The following is an 11,869-nucleotide window of genomic DNA, read 5'->3' as shown; positions in this document are numbered from 1 at the left end:
TCAAAGTGCTTATTGAGGTGAAGCAGCACAAGGCAGCACACTGTCAGCAGAAGCTGAGAGGAAAAGCACACTCACAAATCACCATTTATTTATTCATTCACAGCCTCTCACACACCAAGCAGTGGCAGAGCTGCAGCAGTGCCTGTCCCAAGGAGCAGCATTACAGAAAACATGGCAAATCAGGAATGTTAGAAGACTTCCTACTGCCTCCACCTGTCTCTAGGTGGAATTAAACCCCACAAAAACACTTCCAGATGCATTTATCTTATCTGACACCTTGGAGTGATGTTCCCAGTCCCAGCAGAACCCAGTGCTCTCTCATCTCCCACTGGCTGCAGCTGAAATCCTTTAAACACTGTGTCCTTATTGCTCACCTCCTTCAGTGTGTCTTCTGTGGTGGCAAAGTTCAGGTTTTTGATGAACAAGGTACACCCAGGAATATTTTCTTCTTCTTCCTCCTCCTCCTCCTCTTCTTCCTCCTGTTCTGCTGCTTCCTCTGAGCCTTTTATAGCTTCACCTGAACCAAGAAGAATAAACCCAACTCTGTAAGATGCAACAAAGCCAAATTTTGGGGGAGTTGCCCACTCAGAGTGTGGGGGAGTTTTGGGATGGGGAGAAAGGTGGTGTATTTAGGGAGGGAAGATCAGCCCTCACAGTGGGAGGTCACCCAGACAAAACATATCCTGGGGCTTGACACAACCCCAGAGAAACACAGAGACCCCAGCAAGTGAGCCAGAGTTCTTACCTGGTACCAGCCCTGCTTCACCCTCCTTTCCTGGAACCCCAGCTTTTCTTTTCTGAGGGGCTGGGCTGAGGAAAACCCCCATTGGAGCCCACTCCAGGTACAAGGGCACAGAATGAAACTGTGAAGGGAAGACAGGAGACAAATGAGTGAAAGGCAAGGCCTGAAGGAAAAACTCTGCTCTCAGCTTCATTTTCACCTTGCTCTGTAGTGAAAAACAGCACTGGAAAAGCTGAGTAACCTTTGCAAGTGGCTAAACTCTGCCACAAAAGGATCCAGCCTTACAGGACTGCAGTCTAAACTCTCTGTCAGGTAAGGATCCAGCCTTACAGGACCAGAGCCTAAATCCTCTGTCACAAAAGGATCCAGCCTTACAAGACTGCAGTCTAAACTCTGTCACAAAAGGATCCAGCGTCACAGGACCAGAGCCTAAACTCTCTCTCACAAAAGGACCCAGCCTTACATGGGTCACTCCTGGATTGTGTAAAGGGAAAAGAAATCCTGCAGCTGTGTCACAGCCCCCTTCTCCAGCATCCTTTGCAGGCTGAGCCCTGCTCTGCTGTACCAGGCACCTCCCTAAATCCAAAGGGCCCAGCTTGGAACACCAGTGCCTCTGACATAACACCTTCCCACACTCCCTGCGCCCCTCACTCTCACAGACAGCCCTCCTGCAGTTTCCCAACTCACCAAGACCCCTCTCCCCAGGCAGTGCCCCCACCTTGGAGTAGGCCAGCCTGGTGAAGGCTTGCTTGGCCTCTGTGGGCTCCAGGAACTCCACGATGGCTGTGATGCCTCCCTCTGGCAGCAGCACGCGGCCCAGGTCCCCGTGCTGGCCAAAGAGCTCCTCCAGCTCCAGGGCACTGGTGCCAGCTGGCAGGTTCTTCACCAGGATCACCGTCCTGCTCCTCTCACCAGCAGCCTGACACAGCCAGCAGGGAAAGAAGGAAAGAATATGGCATGGAAGAGAGCAAATCCAGCAATTTTCTAACTGGAGAGTTCAGATCTGCAAGGCTGTGCTCTCCCTCTCTCTGTGTCACTCCTCTCCCCGATCCAAAAGGACTGACAGGGATGTAGGAAACACTCCCTGGAAAATCCACATCTCATGGATGGAGGTGTCAGCTGCACATCCACAGGGCTCCTTCCCTGCCCACCATCCTAATGCCATCATATGAGGGATTTCACCCATCCTGAGAGCCACTGCCCTTTCAAATGGATACCTTTTCCATCACATTCATATTTTCTGAAAAATCCCTTCTCCCAGGATTTTTCTCCTGGGAAGCTGAGAAGCCTCAGAGAAAAGGAAAACAATAATTATCTCATTTGCTTCTCCTGTGTTGTGCTCATGTAGAATGTGTTTGGAGATTGTTTACCCACAAGTGATTTTCTGATTAGATTCTGCTGTGAGTTGTTTTCACTCTTTGGCCAATCAGGGCCAGGCTGTGTCAAGACTCTGGAAAGAGTCACAAGTTCTTATTATTATCTTTTTAGCATTCAGTAAGTGTCCTTTTTGAATTCTTTAGTATAGTATAGTTTAGTATTCTTTAATATAATATAGTATCATAAAATAATAAATGGGCCTTCTGAGAACATGGAGTCAGATTCATCATTCCTTCCTGCCATGGGGCACCCCACAAATACAATAATTTCCTAACTCATCAGGGAGGATTTAATTCCCAATTTCCCAGAGAGCTGAGAAGAGCAGGACTAGAAGAGGGGTATCCCCACGGCTGCCTCCAGCTGAGCCTCTCACCTGGCTGAAGGAATCCAGGCTGACTCCGTTTTCCACGAGGAACCGGCGGATTTCCTGGACCAGCTCCGTTTCTCCCAGAGCCACTCTCACTGCCACGCTGTCTTTGCTCTCCTGCAGGCAAGAATTCAGTCACCTGCTGCTCTCAGAAGCACATGCAAAGGGAATGTGGCAGGCAGCTGGAGGGTAAAATGCTCCAGCTCCTCTGCAGCTGCTGGAAATTGTGCTGTTGGAATTCAAACATGTTCCAGAGAAAAATGAAATTTCCAGGAAGGATTTGAGCTTTAGGGTGTAAATTCCCACCAACTTCTAGTTATGTAGAAATGCAAAATTCAGCCACAGGAAAGCAGAGTGGGAAAGAAGGCTGAGGACCAAAGGATCAATAGGCTCAGACCCCACAGAGCTGCTACAGCACCACAGGCCTCAGCCTGTGTGATGCCCATGGATGCACAGAGGCTTTTCCTGTACAAGACAAGGCCCTGGCCACAAAGAAACAGGCAGGAAAGTGATGTCCCAGCCCAGCTGATCCATCCCAACCCAACTCACAGCATCCAGCACTTGGCTTTTGGCAGCATTGTACTTGTGGGCCATGGCATCAGCCACAGCGTTTGTCCCCACGAACAGAGCGTTCCAGTTGTGGGAGCTGGCAAGAGAAAACACAGCCAGGGTCAGTCATGGGCCCTCCAGCCAATAATCCTGGGGAAATAAACAGCTCTGAGCACCAGCACGAGCAGGCAGGATGAAGGGAGAGGGAAAGAAGGGTGGAAGATCCCTAAGGAAGGGACAGGATGAGGGAGATGTGACTGGAGAGCAAACAGAAGCAGTGCAGGCAGTGAGCTCTGCTTCCCCAGACCTCACTGGTCACAGCTCTGCAGCTGAAGTTCAGGTACTGCCTCAGAGGAACACACCTTTCCAACTGGCTTCCTAAACCCACAACCCCCTACAAGCAAGGCTGCACCCTTTTCCCTTCAAGACAGAAAGTATCAGCCACTTCTTTTTGATTTTCTTGCTGTGTGACAAATCAGTTTCAAAAGAAAAAGCCTCTACAAGCTTTAGAATTACAGGAGGCCAAGAAGAGGAGAAGAAAGGCCCAACTGATCTGAAAACCAACCCCCTGAAGAACTACAGAACCAGACTAACTCTTATTAGAGAAGGAACTCACACCAAAGCCATTCAAACCTCTCAATTTCTGCTGCTCACTGAGCTACTGCAGCTACTTGGGCAGAGGAGTTGGGGAGGTGACAGAGAAAGGAAACAGAGCTGCACAGCAAATGCTTCATCAGCTCTGGGAATCTCCACAGCCCCTGTGAAGATCCCACATGCATTCCTGGGAATCTGGCAGCTTGTGTTGTACCTGGCACTGTTGGCTTTGTCCTTGGCCTCTTTGCTCTTTTTGTAGGAGGAAGATTCTTCTGCATCTCCATTTTCCACTTTTTCCTTTTTGATGGTGGAGGGTAAAAGGTGCATCATTCTGCCCTGCAAGACAGGAAGGAGAGGTCCAGCAGCTCTGGAATAATCCATATGGAGGAAATTTCCAGGCATCTTTCCCAGTCAGTGAAAGGAGGGAATTTTCCTTCCCAAACGAGCCACAACTGCAAGTCTAAGTGGCCACACAGTGTGAGACACTCAGAGCTCCTTCCCCACCTCCACCAGGATTTTGGTGTCTGCAAAGCTGCTCAAACCAAGCTTCTCTACCAAAAGAACCTGCAGGAGAGCCCCAAACTCTTTTTAACAAAGCTCAGAAGCAAACTCTCAGCCACATCCCCACCAACTGCATTCCAAAGCAAAGGAAAAACATCAGAGCTGTACCTGGAACACCTGCCCATCCAGCTCTGCCAGGGCCTTCACAGCATGCTCAGGGATCATGTAGGTGATGAAAGCAAATCCTTTGGGTTTCTTGGTGTGTTTGTCAATGGGGAAGTGGATCTCTGAGAGGGGTCCTGTGGGAGGCAAGGCCTGGTGGTCACAGATGTCCCTGCACAGCTCTGAACTGGCACCTCCCAGACACAATCAGGGATGAGGGGAGCAGCTCTGGATGGGTGGTGAGCCACCAGCCTGGGCCAGGAGCTGCAGAGGGACAAGGAGAGCCCTGCACAAGCACCCCAAGTCCAGGTGTGGCAGCTCATGGGCTCTGACAGGTGACAGAAACCAGGCAAGCTCTGAGCAGCTGCCTTCACCTTCAGTCAGGGATAAACACCTCCACAGCCTCACCCTCTCTGCCCCAGGATGCCAGGAGAACCTTAAATGTGTTTAATTTGGAAGTAGAAGAGGGAAACTTCAAATTTACACCCCAAGTTTGGGATGTGAAGTGGATCTGAAGGGTTCACCTCTAACCTGCAGGGAGCCTCCTGCCAAGCAGGCTCAAATTATCACACCAGAAAATAAAGATGTGGGAGCTGGGCCATGTCCAAGAGATGTGGGACACAGAGCTTTGTCCATCCCCACCCAGCAGGAAAACCTCTGGACAAAGGGAAGACACTGCCCTGCAAGTTTCAGTCCTGTGGCAAACACTCACCATACTTTGAAAAGATCTTCTCCAAGTCCTCCTCAGTGCTGGTGAAAGGCAGATTCCTGACAAAGAGCCTCCCTGATTCAGACAGGTCCTCTTCCTCCTCATCATCCCTCAGTGTCCTTTGCCAGGGCTGGTGCTCAGGTTTTGTTGGAACAGTTTCTTTTGGGGTGTTCCTGCACCAGGACACCTCCACACAGCGCCCACCTGACCCCAAAATAACAGAGGGATGTTGGGTGCTTCCCAAGGCCATGAGCAAACAACACCCACGTACAAAGGATGCCTTGAGAGGCTGCCCAGAACAGAGACTGGGCAGTGTTAAAGGAATAAAGCAGGTATTTATTAAAAAGGCCTTCAAAGGATACACCCTGGGCTGTACAAGAGCCTGGCCAAGGCTCCAACCTTGGTTCATGAGGTTTCACACTTTTATAAAAGTTTTGGTCCATTTACATATTGGGGTTAATTGTCCAATTACACCTTCAGGTTATGAAGTCCCATCCTCCCAGATTGCTCTCCTCAATTGGCTGCTGTTTATATTTTTTGGGGCCTGAACTGGAAAAGGATTGTTTGGCTAACTAAGCTGTGAGGAGAACTTGCTAGCACTTGATATGAAGCTCAGAGTTATACACTAATGCAGTACAGAATCTGGATAATGTGAAAGCTAAAACTTAAGGTATCCCAAAGAGTCCAGATTTAGACACAGGATTACAATTACAATTACAGCCCCACAGGCTCTGAGCAGGACTCAAAAATAAGGGGGAGGTGGGAGCTGTAAGAGGCAGTCTTCATAAAAATCAGGGTATCAACCCCAGCTCCCTTTCCTTTCAGAGAGCCCCAGCCCATCTGTGCCAGCACACACAATATTTGCAATCAGAACTTCAGGAGTTACTCCAAGGGTTAAGCCAAGCCCAGGGCTCCAGCCCAGCCTTGCAGCACTGTCTGTACAGAGCTGGACTCCAGCACTGTTATTTTTACCCCAACAAGAACAACCTCAAGCACATGGCAAAACATGAGGGCCCCAAAACCCCACCTGGCTTATCCCAAGGAACAACCTCCCCCATGTGCCTGGGAAAAACTCCAATCACAGGAGCTACTTGTGCAGGGAACACTCGAGCAGCTGAGCTCCCAGGCAGGAAGGAAGAGAACAAACAGCCCTTACCCAGGAATTCTTTTTTCCGCTTCAAGGCCCTTTGCATTTCTGCTTCACTCTTCAAGTCAACAAAGATGTAACCTTGGAGGAAGGGAAGGTTCAACTGAGCATCATGTGGGCAACACACACAGCCACTAATTGGGTAATTAAGGGTGAATTGGGCTTGCTTTAATATAGATTCCTATAGATAGAGCATTCAGCTCCCATGGAAAGTTTCAATCTGGAGATGATGATGTTCAGACTGGAAGGCTGCCTTTTCAAAGCTTATTCTTTATATAAAAATCACAAAAATTTTACTTAGCAGCTGGAGGAGGCTTTCACAGGTGCCTCTGAGAGCAAATAAAAGGTGAATCCTTGGTTGGACTATTAAAGGAAAAGAGCACACGGCAAAGCTCCAAGGACCTGCTCCCACAAATCAGCACAGTGCCCCGGCCTGCTGCAGCTATCCCAGAGGAACAGGCTTTTCCTTGGCATGGTTTGGGGTGTTCAGAATAAAGTTCTGGATGCAGCTCAATAAAAAAAGCTCTTGCTGCTACTCCAAAGGGAGCACAGCCAACATTACCCTGCCCACGGCATCCTGTGGCCAGCAAGTAGGGCAGGAGAGCTGCAAAGTCACAGAAAGGTCTCCAAGAATCAGGCCACGAGCCAGGGATGTGGAAATGCAGGCTAAAAGAGCAAAGGGGTGACCAAGAGATCCCCTAACTCACAGATCCCACCCCCCTTCCACACACAGTTCTTACCTGAATTCTTCCCCTGGCCCTTTTTCCCCATCCGGATTGCCACTGGCTTCAGAGGGAAGAAAAATTCCCGAATTTTTTGCTGTGGGAAGAATCAGAATTGTTTGAATAATTCTCAGATACAGGAAGCAGCAAGTTGCAGGCTTAGGTTTTTATATATAAAACACCCAGATCTCTGCACAAAGACAGCTCAGAAGTTGCCCTGGTCAACCACAAAGCCCTCAAAGGAGTGAGAAGTGAAAGGTCTCTGCAAACATCTTGCAGAGGTACATTCTGAGACACCCCTGAGCCTCCCTCCCCAGCTGGGAAACCAAACTTGCCTCAGTGATGTTGGAGGGGGCCCCACGAAGTTTCACTGTGAATGGAGTGCTGGCTTCCCCTGAGCTGGCCTGGCTCTGCATAGAGGAGGGAGGAAAAAAGGAAGAAAAAGCTGAATGAAAGAACAAAAATCACAGCACAACCAGCTGGGCTTGGCCAACAAACAGGAGGCTGAAGAGTGGCAGGGAATATCAGGAGATTCCCACAGCTGCAGCAGCCTGGGGCAGGAGGTGCCAGCTCAAGGTGCACTGCCATGAAAAACTGAGTTCTGCTTTTCCAGGACAGCATTTCCTGGAAAAAAGCCTCTGAGAAGGGCACCAGCAGTACTCATGTGGAAGCCCCACCTTTGGGAGTTTAGTCAGCCCTGAGGGGATTCAGAAAAATTTGTAAATGGCTCACACCAAGAAGGCCAAGAGAGCTGGTACCCAGTGGGGCCTGCAGCTTCCCAGGCTGTCAGCTCATTCTGCAGGGACTGACAGACACCTGCTGCTGCTTCAAAGAAGACAAATCTAATCCAGCTGTACCTCTGGTGTGGATCCTTTTTTCTTCTTCCCCACTGGTGTTTTTTGCTCTGTTTTTTGGGCTTTTGCCTTCTGCTTTTTCTCTGGGTGGGTTTCTGCAATGCCTGAATCCTCCTCAGTCTCACTTTCCTCCTCCTCCTCCTCAGCCTCTGTTTCTTCCTCTGTACTGGATGAGGAGGAAGAATCCTCCACCACCTTGGATTTCAGGTAATCCATATCTGAGAGGTCTTTGCTGGTAGCGGCCTTCTTCCCTTCTTTCTTTCCTGGCAGAGAGGAGAGAGCAAAGAAGTGTTTTTTCACACCAGATGCTGCTGCTCTCCCCACCCAGGCCAGGAAAAAGCTGAGAATTGACACAATCATGGCCATCACCTCCTTATCCTCCACCTTTTCCATGGGAAAACAGCAGAGCAATTTCATCTTGGCACTCCCAGACTGACAGCCTGGATTTCAAAGCAACAGTTCATGTATAAAACACGTTAGAAGGGGGTTTGAGGTACTCCAGGACAAAGTATTTTGTCACAATTTTAACTAAATACCCTGAGCAGGCCTCAGAGAAGGGTTTCAAGTGTTTAGTTTTACAAGGAAAAGGACACAATCACGCCTGGATTTGAGTTACCTAAGGAGAGATGAGGAGCAGCAGGGAAAACATCACTCACTCCACCAGAACAGATAAGGACATCCCATGGAGGGAGGGAGGGAGATAAAAAATCTTTATTTTCTGGTGTGATTATGTGAGCCTCCTTGGCAGGAGGCTTCCTGTAGGTTAGAGGTGAACCCTTCAGATCCACTTCACATCCCAAACTTGGGGTGTAAATTTGAAGTTTCCCTCTTCTGCCTCCAAATTAAACACATTTAAGGTTCTCTTTATCCCTCTGGGGGAGGGAGAAAAGCTCCAAACCCACACTCATCCCTGCTGCAGGGACACTGCATCCTAAAAACACACACACCAGGCTGTGAGTCTTCAGAGAGAAGCCACTACTCCAGATTTGCTCTCAAGAGCCAAGGCACTGAACCCTGTTCCTTCCCCCCAAGCCTGGCAGGCCCAATTTCCAGAAACATCCATCAAAGGGACACCAGATGAGTTCTCAGCCACCAACAGGCTCCTAAAGCAACAGAAACCACATCCAGCCCTGGAAATCCTGGAGATGAAAGGGCTGCAAGAAGGAAAGCACTTGAAGGAAAGCTGCAGCTGTTTGTCCTGTTACTCCTCCCTAATGACATGGGGAAAGCACAAATGGCACCCCCAAATATCAGACACTGCAATTGCCACAGTTCCCCAGATTTTGGGAAACAATCAGGCATTCCCAGCACACAGAAAGGTGAGAGCCCACCCTCCTGGTGGCACTGAGTCCAGTGCTGTCCCTCCCTGTGACTGACACAAGCAAAGGGTGACAGATCTCTCAGGTACCTTTAACCTCCTCCTCATCCTCAGAGGGTTCATCCCCACCCTCACTCAGCTCCTCAGACTCATCTGAATCAAAGTTCAGGTAATCAGATGCTGCTGTGGCTGATTTTCCCTTCTTGGGCTCCTCTGCCAAAGTGTCATTGGCCCAAGTGGCCACCTGGGACCTCTTCTGGTGAACCACCAAGAACTCCTGGAATGTTTTATCTTCCTTCAGCTGTGGGGAAAAAAAACCACAAGTTGTGAAGAGAGACTCATAGTGAATCTGAAATCCAAGATATCACCTCATTTCCAGCAGTGTGAAACAAGAAATCCCTTCAGGGGAGCTCAATTTACACTGACAAGGTGATTAAAGTCTTCTCAAGGTGTCTCACTCCTACTGGTTTTTATAATGGGTGTTTAGAAAGTATTTTAAAGAGGAAAACAAAACAATCAAAAGAGGAAAGAGGAAAAAAAAACCAGGAAAAAGACGAGAAAAAAAAGGAGAAAAAAAGAGAAAAAGCAAAGAGGAAAAAAAGGAGAAAAAAAGAGAAAAAAAAAGAGAGAAAAAAAGAGAGAGGAAAAAAGAGAGAAAAAAAGAGGAAAAAAAGAGGAAAAAAAGAGGAAAAAAAGAGGAAAAAAAGAGGAAAAAAAGAGGAAAAAAAGAGGAAAAAAAGAGGAAAAAAAGAGGAAAAAAAGAGGAAAAAAAGAGGAAAAAAAGAGGAAAAAAAGAGGAAAAAAAGAGGAAAAAAAGAGGAAAAAAAGAGGAAAAAAAGAGGAAAAAAAGAGGAAAAAAAGAGGAAAAAAAGAGGAAAAAAAGAGGAAAAAAAGAGGAAAAAAAGAGGAAAAAAAGAGGAAAAAAAGAGGAAAAAAAGAGGAAAAAAAGAGGAAAAAAAGAGGAAAAAAAGAGGAAAAAAAGAGAGAGGAAAAAAAGAGAGAGGAAAAAAAGAGAGAGGAAAAAAAGAGAGAGGAAAAAAAGAGAGAGGAAAAAAAGAGAGAGGAAAAAAAGAGAGAGGAAAAAAAGAGAGAGGAAAAAAAGAGAGAGGAAAAAAAGAGAGAGGAAAAAAAGAGAGAGGAAAAAAAGAGAGAGGAAAAAAAGAGAGAGGAAAAAAAGAGAGAGGAAAAAAAGAGAAAAAAAGCGAAAAAAATAGTGAAAAAATAGAGAAAAAAAAAAGGAGGGGAAGAATAGGGGAAAAAAAGAGGGAAACAAAAGAGAAAAGTGCAATGTGACACAACTCAGATATGGTTAAACCCAGAACTGCTGAAACAGGGCAGACCTGGGTGCAGTGTGTGCCCACAGGAGTAGCTGACCATAAAACCCCATGCTGGGGTTGTTAAAATGATTTTTTACAACAGAACTGGGCTGTCCCAGCCTGAACTGGCAGCATGGGAAGCAGCACAGAAAGGAACTATTCCACAGCGAGAATGTAGAGACAAAAATCCAACCTCAACTCACCTCCTTTAAGTTACCCACTGGATCTTTCTTCTTTTTATCCTTGGGGGAAAAAAAGCCCAGAAAGGTTGATTAGAAGCACAGACAATTCCAGGTAACCCAACAGCACAGGGAACAGAGCCCCTGAGGCAGAAAACACCAGAATCTGCTGTGCCAGCTGCTCTGTGCCCTTCCCCACAGGCCAGGCCCCCCTTGTGTGGCACTGGCACAGAGCAGAGCCCCAGGACTCAGGCAGGACTCACCTTCTTTGTGGCTGCACTTGCCAAGGGCTCCTTGCTCTGCTTCTCTGGGGCAGGGGCCTTCTGAGAGTGCTTGCTCCAGGCTTTGGGCTTTGTAGGGTCACCAAAGGACTTGCACAGCTCCACCTGGAACGAGTCAGGTCTGTAATTCAACAGAGGGCTGAGTAATCTCACTCAGGAGTTACTGAAACCCTGGTGGGATGGAGGGAGGGTGCAGGAACAGCTTTTGAAAGCACAGAGCTGTGGGGTTCTTTAGCCATTCCTTGGAGACAATCTGCTTTTATTCACAGAATGGTGATCTGTGATGGTGGTTAAAAAATGGTGTTCAAAATCATTTAACACATTCAGTCACCACGGGAGGGTCAGGAGTGCACAGGCACACAACCCCAGGGTGGCAAAGGGCCTTAAAGTGCCACCCCTGGCATGGCAGGGACACCTTCCACCAGCCCAGGCTGCTCCCACCCCCATCCAGCCTGGCCTTGGGCACTGCCAGGGGCAGCCCCAGCTGCTCTGGGCACCTGTGCCGGGGCCTGCCCACCCTGCCAGGGAGCAATCCCTCCCTGAGATCCCATTCCTTAGGAATTTCAGGGAGATATTTCTGGAGATCAGCTCACTGTGACTCTGGAGGTGTCGATGAAGCTTTTGTTGAAGTGGTTCAGGGCTGTCTGAGCCTCGTCCTCAGACTTGTAGCCAATGAAGCCGAACTTCCGGAACCTTCCATCCTTGGTGTACTTGAGGCAGCAGTCAGTGAGCGTGCCAAAGGCAGCAAAGAGCTTCCTGAAACGCTCCTCCTTCATCTGGGAAAGGAGGGAGGGCAGCAGGAAGGGAAATCAACCCCAGGGAGCCTCTGAGGACAAGTCCAACCCAACACATTCAGTCTCCAAGGGCTCCTGGAAGGCTGCAGGAAGCACATCGTGAAGCAAACCCCCACTTCAGCGCCCAAACTCGTTCATGTTGCCCCGAATCCACGGGTGGGGATGGGGAACACGCGGGATCCTGCCGGGCACAGCATCATCCTCCTACCACGTCAGATCTCCTCTCCCCCATCCCCACCACACGCTCCCCTCCCGGT

At 48.7% G+C, this 11,869-nt stretch overlaps 1 protein-coding gene across 1 annotated transcript in view; it reads right to left on the bottom strand.

The window, feature by feature from the left end:
- Window positions 1-11,594, bottom strand: part of RBM19 (RNA binding motif protein 19) — a 52,844-nt gene extending 41,250 nt beyond the window's left edge. Inside the window, exons 1-16 of the mRNA XM_031057493.1 lie at window positions 11,412-11,594; window positions 10,801-10,923; window positions 10,562-10,600; window positions 9,133-9,343; window positions 7,728-7,987; window positions 7,206-7,280; window positions 6,889-6,967; window positions 6,158-6,229; window positions 5,005-5,205; window positions 4,299-4,429; window positions 3,844-3,965; window positions 3,036-3,132; window positions 2,493-2,603; window positions 1,461-1,661; window positions 746-863; window positions 375-517 (exon numbers count right to left, since the gene is read on the bottom strand). Of these exons, the coding sequence (XP_030913353.1) occupies window positions 375-517; window positions 746-863; window positions 1,461-1,661; window positions 2,493-2,603; window positions 3,036-3,132; window positions 3,844-3,965; window positions 4,299-4,429; window positions 5,005-5,205; window positions 6,158-6,229; window positions 6,889-6,967; window positions 7,206-7,280; window positions 7,728-7,987; window positions 9,133-9,343; window positions 10,562-10,600; window positions 10,801-10,923; window positions 11,412-11,594 (2,166 nt within the window). The remainder of the gene's footprint in view (window positions 1-374; window positions 518-745; window positions 864-1,460; window positions 1,662-2,492; window positions 2,604-3,035; window positions 3,133-3,843; window positions 3,966-4,298; window positions 4,430-5,004; window positions 5,206-6,157; window positions 6,230-6,888; window positions 6,968-7,205; window positions 7,281-7,727; window positions 7,988-9,132; window positions 9,344-10,561; window positions 10,601-10,800; window positions 10,924-11,411) is intronic.
- Window positions 11,595-11,869: the final 275 nt, after the last annotated feature.

The sequence above is a fragment of the Geospiza fortis genome, unplaced genomic scaffold (genome assembly GCF_000277835.1).
Source record: "Geospiza fortis unplaced genomic scaffold, GeoFor_1.0 scaffold408, whole genome shotgun sequence".
Classification (NCBI taxonomy): Eukaryota; Metazoa; Chordata; class Aves; order Passeriformes; family Thraupidae; genus Geospiza; species Geospiza fortis.
This window is presented reverse-complemented; position numbering and strand designations above follow the sequence as displayed.